This window comes from Octopus sinensis, linkage group LG4, assembly GCF_006345805.1.
Source record: "Octopus sinensis linkage group LG4, ASM634580v1, whole genome shotgun sequence".
Taxonomy (NCBI): Eukaryota; Metazoa; Mollusca; class Cephalopoda; order Octopoda; family Octopodidae; genus Octopus; species Octopus sinensis.
The window spans coordinates 127,847,044-127,868,285 of record NC_043000.1 but is presented as its reverse complement, the minus strand read 5'-3'; the positions used below and the strand labels follow the sequence as shown (position 1 = coordinate 127,868,285).

General features: G+C 36.2%; 1 protein-coding gene across 1 annotated transcript in view; it reads left to right on the top strand.

Annotated features, from left to right (window-relative positions):
• Positions 1 to 21,242, top strand: part of LOC115210740 (sec1 family domain-containing protein 1) — a 127,430-nt gene that overhangs the window by 96,707 nt on the left and 9,481 nt on the right. The window contains exons 18-20 of the mRNA XM_029779449.2: positions 5,645 to 5,707; positions 16,949 to 17,024; positions 20,767 to 20,870. Of these exons, the coding sequence (XP_029635309.1) occupies positions 5,645 to 5,707; positions 16,949 to 17,024; positions 20,767 to 20,870 (243 nt within the window). The remainder of the gene's footprint in view (positions 1 to 5,644; positions 5,708 to 16,948; positions 17,025 to 20,766; positions 20,871 to 21,242) is intronic.

Sequence of the window (21,242 nt, the reverse complement as noted above, 5' to 3'; positions counted from 1 at the left end):
TACACATAGACACACGTACACATAGACACACGTACACATAGACACACGTACACATAGACACACGTACACATAGACACACGTACACATAGACACACGTACACATAGACACACGTACACATAGACACACGTACACATAGACACACGTACACATAGACACACGTACACATAGACACACGTACAGACACGTACACACACACGCGCACGCACGCACGCACGCACGCACACGTACACACACACGCACACACACACGCACACATATACGCACACACATACACACACACACACCTCATATGCATGGCTGCAGTATGGTTAAGAAGTTGGCTTACCAACCAAATAATTCCTGGCTCTGGTCCACTGCATGGAACCTTGGGCAGGTGTCTTCCATAATAGCCCTAGACTGACCAAAGCCTTTTGAATGAATTTGGTAGATGGAAAATGAAGAAAGCTTGCAGTATATGTGTGAATGCTTGTTTTGACATCATGTGATGTGTCTCTCTCCATCACACAAGCAGTGTCATTCATTTCCAGTATTCTGTGAAAGCATGTCCAGCCATGGTTAAATATTACCTTGCTTGGAAACAGGTGAGAGTTGGTGATAGGAAGGGCATCCATCTGTAGAAAATCTTCCTCAATAAACTCTGTCAGACCCATGCAAATATGGAAAATGTGGATGTTAAAACAATGATGCTGGTGTGTATGTGTATACACATACATGCATACACTTAAATATTCATACCATATCTTCATGTGCACACATACCAAAATGCCTTGTTTTGTTTTAAAGACAGTAGGGTGTGACTTGAGTGAAGATTTCTTGCTATTTCTAGTGGATTGATCATCTTAATAGAGGCTCCCCTATTTGCTCAGGATTAAATTTTGTTACCAGTTTTAAATCTGCCGATGATTCATGTGAAGGCAATGAGTGTAGATTCTTTGTAATCACTACTTGAACATTAAAATCTTTTATGGTCCCCCACTGACCTTATGGATTGTATGATATTCAACCTTGTACTTTAAAACATGCCAGTGCATGCTTGTATGTTTATAATGTTTATAATACTGTCTCCTGAAATAGTGTGATGTGTTAAAGACATTTCCGAATTTTGACAAAGACTTGAAAACTTATATCCCCCACCCCAACACCTGTATAAGTTTCAGCCTTGTTTGGCATGGCTGCCCCCAACTAAACTTTGATTGCTGACTATTGAGGGAAATGGCTGCATTGCAACCATGTGGCTTCAGGTTCAGTTCCACTGCATGGCTTCTTAGGTAAGTGTCTTCTACTATGAATCTGGAGTCGACAATTGCTTATGAGTGAATTTAGTAGATGGAAACTGTGTGGAAGCCTAGTGAGTGTGTGTGTGTGTATGTAATATATAATCATTGTTTTACATTAGCTTTCCATGCTGGTATGGGTTAGATGGTTTGACATGGAGCTACCTAGCAGGGAGCTGTTCAGACTCCAGTTGTCTGTTGTGGCATGGTTTCTATGGCTGGATGTCCTTCCTAATGCCAACCACTTAATAGTGTGTGCTGGGTACTTTTTATGTGGCACCGATATATCATCATCATCATTTAATATCCACTTTCCATGCTGGCATGGGTTGGACGGTTTGACTTAAATTGATAAACTGGAGAGCTGCACCAATTCCTGTCTGGTTTGGTATGGTTTCTACAGCTGGATACCCTTCCTAACACCAACCACTCCACTGTTAAGTGGTTGCCATTAGGAAGGGCATCCAACCATAGAAACCATGTCACAACAGACAGTTGGAGTCTGGACAGCTCCCTGCTAACCAGCTCCATCAGACCATCCAACCCATGCCACCATATATATATGTTTTTGTTGTTGGCATCCTTTTGTCTTGGGAGACAATGGAGTTGTGCATTAACTAATCCAGTTTTTACATTTCATGTCCTCTCCAGTTTTGCACAGGGCTGGGCTAAATGTAAGAAAATCCTGGTTAGCTCACTTGTCAGGATTCCTCTCTCGACCTTGCTAATGTAGAGCATTATGTTTGGCACCAGCTTGGTTGCAGGAGCTGCCGGAAAAGTGTCGAGTCGAACACTAAACTGCCTACGGGGATCCACTCTGGATTTCTTTGAAGGTTGTCTTCTTTCCGTAACCCTGGATAAGGGCCCATACCGGGTACTGTCAGATGGAGCCAGCTGAGCCTGGGACTTGTGTGTGTGTGTATGTATGTATATATATATATACACACACAAAACAAGTGCACTCTGTAAATTGATTGGCATTAAGGATGTCCAACCATAAAAAATATGTTAAAGCAGATATTGGAGCTTGGCACAGACCTCTTGCTCACTTTCTCCTGTCAAACTGTCCAATCCATACCAGCAAAGAGAACAGATGTTAAATGGTGATAATGGTGATTGTATGTGTATATTTGTGTTGGTCCACAATCATCATTTGACAACTGCTGTTGATTTGTTTGACAACTCCATGGTTTAGTGATTCAGCAAAAGAAACTGATAGAATATGTATTAGATTTTAAAACAATAAGTACTGGGGGACAATTTGTTTGATTAAACCCTTCAAGGAGATACACAGCCTGGCTGCTGTCCAATGACTAAAACAAAAACTAAAAGATTTAATAATTAGTGAAAATTATAATTTAATTAGCTCTCCAGGCATAACACTAATTGCCCAATATCAGACTTATTTTCATCCTATCTGCTGCCCTGCATCTCTTTATTCTGAATACTTACATCCAAACACACACATATGCAGCTCATATAGAAGTCATAAGTGATTGTTATTTAGTCTACTAATATTTTATTCTTATAACAAATTTTCTAATAGTAATTTCCTTATTGCATTAGTAGAGGCACTAGTGCAGAAATTGTTGTAGGAAATTAGATAATTAATGAAACGATGTTTGCTCTTAATTATAGCATAATGGAATACTTCCATAATTTTTCCTTGGTATGTTTTTAGTTAAGTGGAGTACTGAAGCTGAAATCTGCTTCTGATGATTATATAATAATCTATGCATTTTTTGGTTTAATTGAATTTAGGCCAGGGGTTATATGACCCTTTTAAAGGAGTATCAGAAAAAGATATTGAAACCAGAGGTTTGTTGCAATCAGTGGTGAAGTTATATTTGGGACCACAGCTCCAAATACTGTTCTTGCTGTTGTGGTCTCTGTGATTGAAGAGCATCAATCAATCAATCATCAAAAAGGAAAATAGATACCATGACTATTTCACTGTTGAGGGGTTGGCAGCCAAACTGTCATCCATTTTATGAAAACCTTCGCATCAATGATTCAGATAATTCACTTTGAGACACCATTAGCCATTACTGTGATGTTAGGGTGTTTGATTGTTGACTACTATGAGAATTATTAAAGGGTTCCAATAATACAACATCCCATTGGTGCTACCATTGAAAAACTGATATCAAAACAGTATATTCAAATTTGAACAAACATCCTTCATTTGTTTGTAAGAAAAATGGCATTTAAAAACATTTATAAGAAGAATGTAATTATTCGCTGTTTTTTCCTAGTGAAATTATATTATAGATAAATCAAATATTTTGTTCATAGAAACCATGCATTAACGTGCTATTGCTATGAAGTTATGGGATTATATTGTTGATATTAGTATAATGTCTCTCAAAATTACACAAAGAATAGCATATTTTTTTGATCTAAAATAATAAAATCCATCTCGATGCTTTCAGCAAATTTCTCAGATTAATAAAAAATAAAGTAAAACCAACTATTACATGAAACACAGAAATTCACTTTATATGTAAACTGAAAAAATTAGAATTTTTAATTTCTTGCTTACAGATCTCTAGTGAATTCTCTCCACTGAATCTGATGGACTATATTCTTCCTAAGCTGGTAGTCCAATGCCTTATCTGCAATAGTTCATTTTCTACAGTTCATTTTCTTTTCTTTATCATTCATTTCTTTTGTTGGCATGTTAAAAACACCATTCGAGCGTGATCGTTACCTGCATCGCCTTACTAGCACATGTGCTGGTGGCACATGAAAAAACATTTGAGCGAGATCGTTGCCAGTGCCGCTGGACTGGCTGCTGTGCAGGTGGCACATAAAAAGCACCATTTGAGCGTAGCCATTGCCAGTACTGTCTGAATGGCCCTCGTGCCGGTGGCACATAAAAAGCACCCACTACACTCTCAGAGTGGTTGGCATTAGGAAAGGCATCCAGCTGTAGAAACTCTGCCAGATCAGATTGGAGTCTGGTGCAGCTATCTGGTTCGCCAGACCTCAGTCAAATCGTCCAACCCATGCTAGCATGGAAAGCGGATGTTAAACGATGATGATGATGATGATTCCTTTTTATCAAATAGTCAAACCCATGCCAACATGGACATGAATGTTAAATGATGATGATGATATTAGAATAAGATATCAATGCTTTTAGAATGAATTGCATCCATCTGTTCTATCTGTTGTTTATGAATACATCTTTTAGTTGTGAATACCATTTATTTATGAGATACAATGGAATCTGCTCATTATAACCATGGTTAATGTTATCAACCAATTAGTGCTTCCAAAATTAGTGACATTATTTGTCAGTTATTGTTATCCAAAAAGGCTTTGTCCCATCCACAGCAGTCACAATATGCAGCTTATATTGTATATTTACTTTTTTAACTCTTAGAAGATACTAAAAAAAAAATTTTGTATCTTTCGAAAATTTCTTTGTTATTTACATTATTTCGCCCACTTCCACATAGGCACAGGAGTGGCTGTGTGGTAAGTAGCTTGCTTACCAACCACATGGTTTCGGGTTCAGTCCCACTACGTGGCACCTTGGGCAAGTGTCTTCTACTATAGCCTCGGGCTGACCAAAGCCTTGTGAGTGGATTTGGTAAACAGAAACTGAAAGAAGCCCGTCATATATATGTATATATATGTGTGTGTGTTTGTGTCTGTGTTTATCCCCCCTACATTGCTTGACAACCGATGCTGGTGTATTTATGTCCCCGTAACTTAGCGTTTTGGCAAAAGAGACCGATAGAATAAGTACTAAGCTTACACAGAATAAGTCCTGGGATCGATTTGCTCGACTAAAAGCGGTGCTCCAGCATGGCCACAGTCAAATGACTGAAACAAGTAAAAGAGTAAAGAGTATATGCCATTATTTTTTTATGGGACTTAGAAGTGCAAAGCCTTATAACACTTTCCAGGTCCTCTAAGAGGGGTAGGATGAAGTGTAGCATGCATGATCCTGTTCAGAGCCTCTAAAACTGGCCAAAAGAAATTATCCTCAAATCAGAAACCTTGCTTAAATGCTTGAAATAGTGTATACTCTGTTCAAAGTACCCAAGGCCAAGTGGTAGCGTTTAACTGAGTGATGGTTTAAGTCCTCCACCTAAGAATAGATGGGCTTCTACAGGGTTCTATCTACCAAATTTCATTTACTAGGCTTTGGTTGATTTGTGGGGTTTTTCTTTTTGTTTTCAAATCACTTTCATTTTTTAGTAAGTACTATGTTTTGTATTTCATAATTGATTTTTCAATCAAACTAATTAATTTTTAATATTTGATCTTAATTCATTATTTCAGTATTATTTTATCAAGTATTTTTTTCTTCTGTAAAAATTCATGTCTAACTTTACATATTTTGTCTCTCCAATAGAGCCTATACAAAGATCTCTGTAGGCCCTGCTCAGTATGGTGGTGGTGGAACCAAGACTATTGGGTAAGTTTTTCATTAAATTGTTATCTTCAGCTTTTTGTTATCATATTTGATGGCATATAAAACACACATTTATAAAAAAAAATGTTTCACTAAATCCTGTATACAAAGTTGGGCCTAAACTAAAACTGAATATGAACTTCTGAAATTGTAGTGTGTTTACTGTCTGTGTGTCTTTTATGCCATCAAATACAGTAGTTTCAGTGTTCGCGTTTTCTTGATAAAGTTGTATATTTATAGTGAATTAATTCTGGCCTTACCAGCTCCTGTCAGACTGCTCAACCCATGCTAGCATGGAAAACATATGTTAAACGACAATGATGATGTAATCATGGTAAACTTTCTTACAGCAACCAGAAACATCATCTATTTTTAAATATTTCTTTTCTCTGTTGACAAATTCTCCATGCATAGTCAAGCAAGTCTTGTAAAAAGTATACCAGTTCATGTAAATAAATTTATAAGACTTTCTCTTCTACTCTAGAATGGACAAACAAGACTAACACTAAAATGTCCTGGGAACTTCTTCCTTGTTTTTGCTAATATCAATGACTCATACTCCAACCATGACCATACCTTCCATTTCCTACTAATCTTCAGATGTTGAATTTTGTCTCTCTGCCTCCTTTAAGATCAAAATATCTCACTCACTATATTATTATTATTATTTTGCCCAAGGTACATTTTCTGTTTCAACTTTTCTTTTTGCTCTCTTCCCATTACTCTTGTTTTAATTGCGCATTAACTCTTTTTGATACCAACTTGTCTAGGACCATTTCCGGTTTTCTGTGATGCAAAACACATCCTGATTTTAATTAAACCTTATTATAATTTTATGTATGACCCAACAAAACTAGTTGGTTATTTAGCATATTTAACATATACAATATACAGTTGTACACATTGATGTTGTGTATTTATATCTTGGTAGAATTGATCTTTGAAGATTAACTAATTTTGCTAGGGACTTGAACAATGTTTGGGAGGGTATTTGAACTGTGAACCTTTTAGTTAGCAGTGAAATTTTTACTACTTGGTCAATTGTGGCTCTCATTTTGTTTTCGCATTCCTGTAATTGAAAATTATTTTGTAATTTAATTAACCTAATTGAAGATGGTTGTAAATTTAAGTTATAAATGGACTTGGTCAAGTATAGACATGCTGTTGTACATTCAACTTAGCTATTAGTCTATTCTTGTTTCAGGCCATCAACAATTACTGTCCTAGATACTTGATTCTAACTTAAGTGTTTTTGGCAGAATGATTTGTGTACTGAATGAATTACTAATCCAGAAAGACATTGCTTTGAACCCTTAAGTAAGCCATTGTCAACTTATCACAAATATTTACAATCCCCTTTTCAAAAGTTGAATGATTTGCAGATACTAAAACAGTTTTCTTTCAGCTAATTGTGCAAATGTTTAAATTAGTAAAAGCCTTCTAATCTCTGTTAGAAACGTGACATTATAGACCCATTACTTTCTCCCTAAACCCCATAAGCCATATACATAGCTTCATACTCAGATAACATCATGGATACTTCCTTTAATTATTACCCAGGTGTATCTACACTTCAGCTATCAAATCCTACATCAAATACTTAGAAACTGAGTAAGAATAGGCTATAATTAGCACCTTCCAAATCCCTTCAGTCTAGCAAGTCAAAGACAGTCCCCTAGCACTTGCCAAATATTTCATAAACCACATGCTGCCATCTTAGAGGGCACATTAAATAATGTAGTCCTAGATACACTGTTTGTAAAAATAGAATAGAAGTTCATGGCTGGAATGTCATTGATCAGCAGTCAACTCTGAGCTTGACCTTGGGCAAAACAACAGCAACACCTTTTCTCTTTTGCTAGCAACACCTAAGGACATCAACTATAACTAAGTATTATTATACCTAAGGATTTTCCTTCAAAACCTTAATAACAATTGCACCATACTTAGAAGATGTAGTAAAATGACTAAAATGATGTGCAACTAAACAGTGCCATAAGGCACATCTGGGAGCTGAATCTTTGGAGTATACCTAGGCATATCCAAAATGGAAATGAGTACCAACATCCCCATGTGGCAGGTTTGATAATTGTCAAGTGATTTCTCTCTGCATGGAACCATTGGTAACCTCAACCCATAAATAAAGTGTGTGTGTGTGCTAAATGTCTACTTGATGTGAATTACATTCTGTTGTTTGATCAGTTTGTGTGTGTCCTTGCTTTGATATCATTCAATTACTGTAAACAAGCATTGCCATTATGTAAGCGGTGTCCTTTAATTCAGTCTTTCATGAAAACCTATCTACTGAGGAGGAAATGTTGCCTTGCTTGGAAACAGATAAGGGTTGGTAACAGGAAGGGTATCTGGCTGTAAAAAAAAATCTCCAAGTATTCTATCCAACCCATACAAGCATGGAAAAGTGGACATTAAAAGATGATATTGAGTGTGATGATAAACTGCTCAAGGAAACTATTAAACTTTTGTAGTGGATGTCATCTTACTATACAAAATCCCGTAGTCTAACTCCTTTGTCACTCTACCATTTTCTTTCTAAAATTAAATTAATAAAAATACAGAAAATAAAAAGACCAAAATAATTAAAAAGCAAATGAAACAGGAATTATATGATTTAAAACACAATTTCAATAATTAAATTGAACAAAAATTTATTTAATTAACCTGAGATTGGATAGCAAATGCATGCTTATATTTTTAAACAAAGTAGAAAGTATAATTGAGAGTGAACAAATATTGCTTTATTAAAAGTCGTCCTTCTAATTATGTTCACTAATTAATTTAACAATTTTACATTATTATTCTTGTTACAATGCAAAATTCTCACATTGTGTCAATAAAAAATTGAGTTCAAACATTGGTACAAAGTCTCCATATTTTTTGGGGAAAGCACAATTAATTAAATTCACAAAGTACTTGTTTTATTTAGTTTTTTAACATCAGGTTTCTGTGAATAAAGAACATCATTGGTTATAGATTTTCAGTGTTCCAATCTTTGGTTCACTGCAATTATCCAATGACAAGTGGCATGTCTGTGCTTGCTGACTGGGGAGGATGAAATACCACAGGGTATCGGTACTTTTTTTTTTTTAGTACAATGATTTATTAGCAATTTCTCACTATTGTGTATATCTTTCACTGGCACACACACACACACATTGTAGATTGAGAACAAGGACAGATAAGCCAGCTTGTTGTGGTTTCATCCAACAGTAGTTCATTTGTTTATGTGTTTGTCTTCCACCACTGCTTGACAACTGTCTGTCTGCATCATTTAATGTCCATGTTTCATTCTGGCATGGGTTGGACAATTTTACGGGCTCCAATATGCCCAAGGACTTCATCAAGCTCCAATGTCTGCCTTGGCATAGTTCTTTTTTATTTCAATTGTTGGATGCCCTTCCTAACCTCAACCACTTTACATCTGCGTCCTTTTTTTGTTCCCTCTGCAATATAGAGATCAGCTTGCAGAACTACAAGCCCTGTGAGAGGTGGGGTGGTGGTGGTCAGCTTCATTCTAGGGAATGAAGGGATACTTTGGAGTCAAGGGACAGCACATTCCTACAGAGGGATCTGCATGGCTACTCACATTTAGTTGGAGAAAATGGGTGGGTGAGGGGGAAAAGAGAAAACAATTAGGAGCTGCAAGACATAGACAATGGCAATAAGGTACCCAAAAGTTACCAAGTGACTTAAGGGTCAAGAATTTTGTGCATGGCACTTATCAAACCAAATCTGTCTCAAACATTCTTTACTTGATGTAATCAATAACTACAATGCTATTTAATAAAAGTAGACAATATGGAGATTTATAAGTAATTTAGTTTGTGTAATGGGAAGGACTGTAGCTAGGGTAAGGAATATAGATATAAAAGACAAGAATGAAGATTGTAATAAATGAAAATATAAATCAAAGGACAGAATGAAGAGTTGAAGGGCAGTGAATGGCTTGTATAGACATAATGAATTATAATAACTTGGAATTTTGAATGATTTAAAGATATCTGCATAGTACAAGCTATTAATAGTTCAGGATTTGCAAGTAAATAAGGAAGAAATTGTTAGCTGAATCAATTGCGTTATAGAAAATATACAACTAAAGTTAGTAAAGTAACAGCTTGTTTACTCAAAATAAAAGTGGTCCATAACATAGGACAACAGCTGTCGCCCATTTAAGTGGTTTGAGACCAGACTAGTTAGTGGAGTTCTGGGCTAGCAAATAGAAAAAAGAAAACCTCAACACCAACATTGTCAGACACAGGCATAATAGCCAAGCAATCATTAAAGACTGTCAAAAGTGTAAGAGACTAAGATATAGGTTAAACAAGCCTGTGCTAGCTAGGCATTGATGGTGGAAGAAGTTAAGATAGTCAGCTGGAAACAAGCTGGTCTTATAATGTAAAGAATAGGTTATTAATCCATGTGTATTGCCGAATTGTACAGTACTGGGTCAACCTGTTCTATTTTCCAAATTAGAAAACTTTATTGACTTCTAGGTCAGTTACTTTTTTTTCTCTTAAGTTCTGATACAAGATTTAAATGGGAATGTTGTTTGGTACTTGGAGAGGCCTGCCTGAGTTGCTGTTATGTGCAGGTATCCTTTAGTGCAGTACACCTATTCTTCTGTGAGAGAAATGCACTGCAGATCAAGTCGGAAATTGCCACTGAAATGCAACTATCAAAGAAATGATGATTGTTCATTGTCTAAATCAAGCAGTTCTATAATCAAAGGTATTCCAAATGTGACCATGAAGTTTTTTGCTTTTGTTTTTGTTTTTTCAGAAAGCATACCTAGGATCACATTACCCAATATATCTTTCTTTTTTGAAGAAAGTAGGGTGTAATTTGGGTGAGATTTTGCTGCTGTTTCTCGCAGGTTGAACAACCATATAAAGACAGTCTTATATTATGATTAGATCATGCATGTAAATGGCATATTATTAAAAGATGCACTGCCATAGTGTGTATGTGTTTGTTTGTTTGGGCATACATGCTGCTTTCATAAAACAGATGATAGATAAATAGAAATAGAAATGGAACCATTTGTTGATAGGAAATAGCAAATAGGCTGCTGTGTCTCAATAACTCAGGGACTTCTACAAGGAGACAGTCATTTTGTGGTAGGGCTGGGTTTGAGTGAGGAGGAATTGATCACAATATTACTGCAAGAAGCTGGCAGAGTCACTAGCATGACAGGCAAAATGCTTTGCAGCATCTTGTCCATTTGTGTATTCATTATCATCATCATCATTTAACGGCCGCCTTCCATGCTGGCATGGGTGGGAGTTCAAATTCCCCTGAAGTTGGCTTTGCTTTTCATCCTTTAGGGGGCAATAGAATAAGCACCAGTTGAGCACTGGGGTTGATATAATTGACTCCCACTCACCACCCCACCAAAAATTGCTGGCTTTGTGCTAAAATTTGAAACTAATATTACTGCAAGAAATAACTGGCTACAAGACTACAGGATAAGTCCTCCTTGGAGGCTGAAGCATGAAAAGGTTCCGTAATTTGTTAATTGTTAATCAAAATCTACATTAGGAAATCTAAGTGTTTTGGGTCGTTATATGACAGGACCAGGATATGTGGTTTTAAATTATGAAAAAGTTTGCCTGTGTAAGAGGAAAGAAAAGAGTGAAAGAGACATTCTAAATCTAAACTCAAGATCATAATTGCCATCAGTATTTAATTATTTTTATCTATAAATATATTATTCTTCCAGGAATCATGAAAAGCATTTAAAAACTCTTATGTAATTATTTCCACCATTTTAAACCGGGTTTTCTTTTTTTTTTCTGGTTAGTTCTATAGTAATGGTAGTGGTGATGTAAGAATAGTTTTCAATTATTTACCTATGGTATCTTCTAAACTCCCTCTTTTCTCACTGCTGGTTTAATCAACATCTTCATTATAGACATATAAGAGACACATTATTATAACAAGTTGGACACTGTTTAACACTTGAAAACCTATTGAATGAGTGTTTACTTCTCTCTCTTCCTCCTTTCTGTTTATCATTCATAGTGATAATTATATCCTCATTTTAGTGTGCACAATCATTACACTCACAAGCCTAATGCACACACAGATGTGTGTGTCCGTCCAACCCATGCCTTCATAGAAAGCAGATGTAAAATGGTGATGAGATGTTATGGTGATATGTATGTAACATCATTATCATCACACACACACAGTCAATCATGCTATATAGCAAACTCATAATCATACAAAACTATGTACACACACACACACTCTCTCTCTCTCTCTCTCTCTCTTTCGTTTATACATATTTTCATTCTAACCAAACAGTGAACTCATAAAACACAATTCACATCTCTTGCTCATAAACCGTCTCCATACTCTCTCGTGTTAATGTATTCTGCCAAAAGAACTGTGAGGAATTATAAGGAATGTCTCCTCCACCTGATTTCAATGCAACAGATAACAGCTCTCTTAGTAAATGTATTGCTGAAGTAAGAATCAGCTTAGCTTTATTAGAGTGGTTATCATTGCATTAGTTGGGCAGATAACATTGTCTGTCTACATTGGGTTTATCATCACCATCACTGTCGACACTGTTCTCTGACTCTGATAATGGAAGTAACACCACTGCCATAACCTCTGCTGCCACCACCACCATCATCATCAAAGAGAATACTGTCTTGAGTCGATTTTAAAGAAACCTTCTTAAATCACTTGAATTAATATCCAGCTCAATGTGATGTAATGAGATATACCGGCTCTAAGTTTTGGACATATTCCATGGATTTAAGGAAGAATTTAATGATGGCGAAGATTGTAATTGGTGAATATTGCTGAAGGGAATCTTTCTGAGTAGCACACAAAAGGGTTTGATAATAAAGCAAAAGAACCTTTTTTTTTTTTGTTGATACCTGTGTGTTGAAATATAAATGCATCTTCAGTGATACATCCATCAATCATTGAATATATATATACCAGAGTAAGCACATATATGCGAAACAAGGTGGAAAAAATAGTACTCGAATACCAGAGGTAAAGTAATAGGCTTTATCAAAAAGCAGCAGAAATATCACAAAAACTGTTACTCAGTTTCACATTCCCATTTGTCAGACAGTTTTGTTTAGAATTCTAAACAAAACTCTGACCAACGGGAACGTGAAACTCTGAGTGTATATATGTGTGTGTGTATGTATATATATATATATATATATATATATATATATATATATATATGTTTCAGTTATTGGACTCTGACCATGCTGGAGTAATGTCTTGCAAAGTTTTTTGATCAAACAAATTGACCTCAGTTCTTATTTTTTTGAAAATCTGGTCCTTATTGTGGCAGTTGCCAGCCTCCCCTAGCACCTGTGCCAGTGGCACGTAAAAAGCACCCACTACACTCATGGAGTGGTTGGCATTAGGAAGGACATTCAGCTGTAGAAACATTGCAAGATCAGACTAGAGCCTGGTGCAGCCTCCTGGCTTCCTAGAACCTGGTTGAAAAGTCCAACCCATGCTAGCATGGAAAACGGACGTTAAATGACGATGATGACGATACAAAATATATATATATATTTTGTATCTTGGTTGGGGATAGTCCTTTGAAGGCTAAAGTTGAATTTAATAATAGGGGAAAGGGACTGGATAAAGGTTAATGAGATGTTGACCTAAACAACAGAAAGTAATGTGGAGAGAATTTATCAGCTAAACCTGTTGAACAGGTATTTAATGAAATGAGTGAGAAAAAAAAAAAAGGACAGGAATAGTGTTTGCGAATAAACAGAATTTTGTAAATTTTCACATGGTTGAACGCAATTCTGTTCTAAAACACCTGCCAGACGATAAGCATTGTTTGACAATTAACCAATATTGATTTCCTGCATTGTCTACGTGGGTGTTGCATTTAATAATTGATATTGTTATATTGGTGCAACGTATTGTCCTGCGGTGTGTTAAAACATTGACCACGTGCTAAATCTCGTCAAATAGCTTTCATTGAGCGATTATGTCAGCAGTGATCACTGAGGCTTGAACTTAAATGACCACTTGGCTGCACATTCAGTAGGTTTCAATAAACAGACAGCAGTGGGGGATACTTCAGTTTAATAAATAGATTGTAGAAATTGTATAACTCCTTTTTTATACACCATGTCCCTTTCACTGATGTAGAACAATTGTACTTTTTCATTTCTACTTTTACTATGAGTTCACCATCATCATTTTCATCTCTTCCTCTACCAACACTCCATCACCGTAATCGTAATTATTTTTATTTCACAAACTCAATTTCTAATTGTCTGTTTAACTGTTTGCTTTTCTATTTATTTATTCAATTTCTGCTTTTATGGCAAATAAAGATATCATCACCCATCATCAGTCTTCTCATCACTGTTTGTCTTGTGGTCTTCTTCATTATCATCGCCCTTCCTTTTCCTCCACCTCCTCTACCTCATCATCATCAGTAGCGACAGCAATATTGTTTTCATTAGAAACAACCATTGTTGTTATAATTTATCTTCAAATAGCAGGAGGTGATAGAACATAAGGAGCCAAAATTAAGTACTGGTATTCCGACATTTCTAAGTTCAATTCCTGTTGGAGTCAGTTTTGCTTTGTATTTCACTCTCATCAGAAATAAGTTTCATAAATGTACCTCTTGGCTATTCAGTTGACTGTACACACTCACCACTCTACAAGTATATAATCTTTATCATCATCATCATTTAACATTCGTTTTCCATGCTGGCATAAATTAGACAGTCTGACAGGAGCTGGCCAGCTGAACTAGGCTCCATTTGTCTGTTTTGGTATGGTTTCTATGCCTTCCTAATTCTAACCAACCACTTTACAGAGTGTATTGGGCACTTTTTATGTGGCACCGGCATGGGTGAAGAAATCCTTATTTATCTTCAGAGTGGCTTTAACTGCCAAACTGGATGACTTGTAAGATGCATATCATTTTTGTAGTCCTTTTCTTGAAAACGTTTTTTAGAAACTGTTTCTTCTTAATTGTCGTGTGGTAAGAAGTTTGTTTTTCTTCCACATCATTTCAGGTTCAGTCCCACTGCACAGCACCTTGTAGTAGTCTTCTACTATAGCTTTGGGTTGACCAGAACCCTTGTGAATGGATTTGCTAGATAAAAACTAAAAGGTGCCTCTGTGTGTGTGTGTGTATGTGTGTGTATGTGTATGACCATTTCCCCACTTTGACATTGCATGATAGTTGCAAGTGTCACAGTCTTACAAACTGTCTTTCATTTCCAGTCTTTCATGAAAACATGTCTGGTCATAGGAAAATATTGATTTCAAATTTTGGCACAAGGCCAGCAATTTTTGGGGAGAGTTTACTTGATTACAATCAACCCCAGTGCTCAACTGGTACTTTCTTTTATTGACTCTTTTTTATTGTCCCCTTTTTTTATTGATTTTTTTTTTATTGATCCCTTTTGGGATTACTATTTAAGTACTGGGGTGACAGGCAGAGTTAACCTCAGCGGCATTTGAACTCAGAATGTAAAGACAGATGAAATGCTGCTAAGCATTTTGTCCAATGTGATACAATTCTGTCAACTCACTGCCTTAATAATAATAATGATAATAATAATAATAATAATGATAATACATTAGGCACAGGAGTGGCTATGTGGTAAGTAGCTTGCTTACCAACCACATGATTCCGGGTTCAGTCCCACTGCGTGGCACCTTGGGCAAGTGTCTTTTACTATAGCCTTGAGCCAACCAAAGCCTTGAGTGGATTTGGTAGATGGAAACTGAAAGAAGCCCGTCGTATATATATATATATATATATAAATAAATATATAAATATGTATGTGTGTGTATATGTTTGTGTGTCTGTGTCCCCCCAACATCGCTTGACAACTGATGTTGGTGTGTTTACGTCCCCGTAACTTAGCGGTTCGGCAAAATAGACCGATAGAATAAGTACTAGGCTTACAAATAATAAGTCCTGGGGTCGATTTGCTCGACTGAAGGTGGTGCTCCAGCATGGCCGCAGTCAAATGACTGAAACAAGTAAAAGAATAATACACACAAGGCTATCACTATTTCAAGCTAAAGATTGTTACTTCTTTACAAAATTCTGTAAGAGTTAACTTATTCCAAGTTATTCTTTGTGAATAAACTGCTGATTTTACACTTCTCACTGCACTGCTTATGTTACATGTAAATAAACATTAGCCACACAATCTGGCATGGATCAGTTATAGTATATAGGTTGAAAAAAAAAAAATACAATCTCATGTGATAATACTTTCAATTAGGAAAATTGAAACTTTTTCTTCACAGTCCCACTGAGTCTTATAATGTTCTTATGGAAGCAAATTATATTTAGAACAGAATGTTGTTTATCTTTTCTATGCTTTAGTCAGAACTGATATGAATGCATAAATGTATATACAGATAAATTACATTGTTGAAAAAGGAACGTTTTATAAATATGAAACTAGTTGCAGGATTGTCTGGGTGTGATTGCATTAAGAAAATAATTGAGGTCTGCTTCTAATAATATGACACTCTACTGCACAGGTTAATGGTTGATATATTTTTTACTGAAGACCTATATCTAAACTATGCAGACATGTTGTTAGGAATGTAGTGGAGTGGCACACTTAGGTATTTAGACCACTGTTCTACTAATGGTATTTAATTATTCTATTACATAAATATTTCAAGTTCTACCGAAGTTGACTTTCTTTAACTTGTCTTTGATATATTTCAGTCCACGGCCCTGCTTTCTTTACATATAAATTTGTGACTTTCTGTCAATTGTAGAAGCCCTTAATATTGAGTTCAGAGGCAGCTTTTATCTGTTAATGGTGCATTCAGTGACAGATAAAATGTTTCTCGGTATGTAGTTATGTCTGAATTCCAGTTGGATGGGGGATGCAACTTTACTGTTCATCTAAGTACTAGTTGTGTACTAGGGTGACATAATTGTTTCTTCCACCTTACAAAAAAATAAAACAAAAAAACAGGTGCTCTTATACCCATCATATTTAATGGCATACAAGATGCATATCCCCCTCCAAATCTTAAAAATATCACATGCCAGTCCTATATTCAAAGTTGCTTTAAATATTACATGTCTTAAAGCACTAAAAAAACTTTTTCCTGAATATGTGCTGCTGAAATTGATGTGTGTTTTTATACTACCAAGTATTGTATGCTAGAAATCCTTATTCTTGCCAATTTTTCTCTGAACAAAAACTTTGTCATTTTATTTTCCAGAATGTTTTCCAAACTGATGAACCAGGGTTCCCAATTTGTTATGGAAGGCGTAAAGAACCTTGTTGTGAAAAAACATGTAAGAACATTTTCTTCTCTGTTCTAGAAACATCTTTTGATTGAAATCCATCTCAAATTATTTATTCCATAAATTGCAACATTTGAGCCCAGTCATTCTCAATTAATTGTCTTAGATATTGCCATGTATATGTAAAGCTGGTCATAAAATAAACCAGATTGACTTGATTAGCGTGTTGGGCAACTAATAAAGAGAGTGACGGTTTATATTCTGTCACTAATGTTGTAATGTGTCCTGGACACAAATAATTTTACTTGCATGTAGATTGCTATTTAGCTCCTGGGCAGCCCTGATTGAGAGCAGACTTACATCAAATGAAAAAAAGTAAGTTCCAATGGTACTAGAGACATCTGGCACTACTAACTGTCCCTCATCTATGAAATTTATTTTTGAACTCAAGACTGACTAAAGCAGCTGAGTTAATCTGAGAAACTCAAAATTAATTTCTCCGTGGTTACAATGAAGAGCAACTCTGTCAACATAGTATCCTATGTAACCAGCATTTTACAATAATGATTGTCTCCTTTTTTTTAATTATTTAAAAATGGTAAGTATGGAAAATACCCCCACCTTGCAAGTCAGACCTGAATCACTCTACATTTGGAATGGTACTGATGATCCTGGGTTGAAAGAATTAAGATCAAATATTAGTCAGTTGACCCAGTAGATGGGGACCTTATATCTGTCAAGGGAGCCAGTGCCCTGTAAAGCTGTTGAGAGGAAGGCCCAGAAGCTGTGTGCATTCTCTGTTGATGACCCCTGAAAATTACTGATGTCCAATATGCGGAGCTTTCAGTTTATAGCATTTGCATAAGCAAGCTGTTTGTAAGTCTCTGGTAATTAGGGTTAAAAAAAAGGAAAAGAGAAATCATGTAATGATAAGAGAAACAAATAAAAAAACATCCTAGGTGGATTTGAACACAAAATTTAGTGATTATCCTTTACAGAATATCAATATTTTATTATATGCTCTCTACCAATCCCACTGCAATATCAATGAGGAGACAACATATGGAAATATCAGATGGATATGAATAAATAAATATGTTTCTAGGTGAATACACATTTAACTTTTGTCTTGAAGTGAAGAAAGGAGTGGAGAAGAATTCTCTTTTGGTAGATTAGTACATTTTTTTCTTTCTTTTACTAATAAATTTGTTTTCTTTGGCATAAGAATTCTTTTCCCATGGGTAATTGATTCAGCCTCTTATATATTCAACCATTTGAACAATGGGCATATTTTATGATGGTCTATATAAAAGAATGGTTTTTTGCCACTATTCCTTCCACCATTCACCATATTACTTTACTAAAATTATTATATTGTAATCCAATACACTTGCCATAAAGAATATTGCTGCCAGTTAATACAGTTTTTGGTTTTCTTGCTAGATGGAAACTACTTAGAAGTTGTTATCTTCTACGTTGCGTAAATCCCCACGCACTTCTTTCACACCCTCATAGAATTACATTCTATGATGTCCAGAGGATCTTTGGCGGTTGTTGCCATTATTGTTTAATCCTGGGTCAACCCTGATTGAGTAGACCTATGTTCAAAGTCATTCCAACCATGAGCATGCTGTCTTTTTAAGGGATATCTACAATTACATTATTTAATGTCTATCCATTTTTTCAGATGATAGGTGCAGACATGGCAGTGTGGTAAGATGTTTGCTTCCCAACCATATGGTCTTGGGTTCAGTCCCATGGCATGGCACCTGTCTTCTACAGGCCAACCAAAGCCTTATAAGTGGATTTGGTAGTTGGAAATTCAAAGGAACGTGTGTGTGTGCCTATACATTTGTGTGTATTTGTGTATCTATACATGAGTGTGTGTATTTGTGTGTCTATACGTGTGTGTGTATTTGTGTGTCTATACGTGTGTGTGTACTTGTGTGTCTATACGTGTGTGTGTACTTGTGTGTCTATACGTGTGTGTGTACTTGTGTGTCTATACGTGTGTGTGTACTTGTGTGTCTATACGTGCGTGTGTATTTGTGTGTGTCTATACGTGTGTGTGTATTTGTGTGTCTATACGTGTGTGTGTACTTGTGTGTCTATACGTGTGTGTGTACTTGTGTGTCTATACGTGTGTGTGTACTTGTGTGTCTATACGTGTGTGTGTACTTGTGTGTCTATACGTGCGTGTGTATTTGTGTGTCTATACGTGCGTGTGTATTTGTGTCTATACGTGTGTGTGTGTATTTGCGTGTCTATACGTGTGTGCATGTATTCGCGTGTCTATACGTGCATGCGTGTATTTGCGTGTCTATACGTGTGTGCGTGTATTTGCATGTCTATACGTGTGTGCGTGTATTCGCGTGTCTATACGTGTGTGCGTGTATTCGCGTGTCTATACGTGTGTGCGTGTATTCGCGTGTCTATACGTGCGTGCGTGTATTCGCGTATCTATACGTGTGTGCATATATTTGCGTGTTTATACGTGTGTGCATGTATTTGCGTGTCTATACATGTGTGTGTATTTTTGTGTCTATATATTTGTGTGTGTATACATATGTGTGTGTGTGTGTGTGTTACTGTCCCCTTGCCTTAATTTCATGTGATAGTTTAAAACAAATGTCACTGCTATATGAGTGATGTCCTTCATTTCCAAACTTCAGTGAAAATATTACCTTGTTTGGAAACAGGTGAAGGTTGACAGCAGGAAGAGCATCCAGCTGTAGAAAATCTGCTTCAAAATTTCTGTCCCAACCCATGCAAACATGGAAAAGTGAACATTGAATGATGATGATAATAGGGTGTTATTTGGCTGCTGTTTCTTGCAGGATAGGTGACCATGTAGAGTTTATATACTCTTTGGTTGTGCATGTGTTTGTATGTATGTATGTATGTATGTGTGTGTGTGTGTGTGTGTAAATGGATTATATTATATTTACTGATATTTGTGTGTTATTGTCATTGGATGTGTATGTGTAGATTGTGGCTTATCTTTGACATCTCCTGTCCTTGGGTGACACATCACCCCTCCCCCCCACATCTATTGGTGGGGGTGGGGCGGGGTGCTTGCTGCCATCATTGTCCCAGAAAGTTGATTGATGGTGCTACTTAGATCTCTCACATCTGCTATTCTGCAATATCTTCATCATCATTGCCAGTACCACCACTACCACCAGCATTATCATCATCATCTACAACAACCACCACCTATTTTCCTTTCATATATATTATTTACCTTGTGTCAGTCATTACACTATGGCCATGCTGGGGCATTGCCTGGAAGAGTATTTAGTTGAAGGAATTAGACTCAGTACTTTTTTAAGCCCGATGTTGACCCTATTAGTCTCTTTTATCAAACTGCTAAGTTACAATGATGCAAACATACCAATACTAGTTGTCAAGCAGTTGTAGGGAACATCAGAAACACACACACACTTCTTTCAATTTCTGTCTACCAAATCCACCCACAAGGCTTTGATTGGCCTAAGGCTATGTCATACGTATTGATCGATGTAATATATCCTTCAGTTGTGACAAGTAGCATAATAAACAATTTCCTAGTGAAAACTAAAACTTATGTTCAGTACATCAGATTGATTTTTTGTTTTTTTGGGCTCTTAATCATGCTTAATGGTAATTGAAAACAAAAACAAAACCTATTTAGAAGTGCCAGATACATTGTAGTTTAGCTGGTTACATTGACATGAAAATATTGCAGAAATATTTAATGAAATCTGAAATGTAAACTATCAAGATATATGAAAAGTTATCTTTGTTCTTTCAGAATCTTCCAGTGACTCGAATTGTTGATGCTTTGATGGAACTGAAATCTTTACCAGAAATTGAAGATTTTCGATATTTTGATCCCAAGTTATTGCGAGGTGATGGGTAAGTATTTCTATATTGTGCTTAGTCCACATCGCTCTATAAGGAGTGATAGGGCTGGTTTCTCTGGTGTATCCCTCCCTGGACAGGATGCTGGTTCATTGTAATTGCAGGATTACTCATTTTTACCAGCTGAGTGGATTGGAGCAACATGAAATGAAATGTTTTGCTCAAGAATACATGTCTCCTGGTCCAGGAATTGAAACTACAATCTTACTATCATGAGTACTTTATTATACTGAACCCAAAAGGTTGAAAAGCAAAGTTGACCGCAGCAGGATTAGAATTCAGAACATAAAGCGTTGGAAGAAATACCTCTAAGCATTTTGTCCAAAGCTTTAACAATTTTGCTAGTCCACAAAATAATGTCCTGTA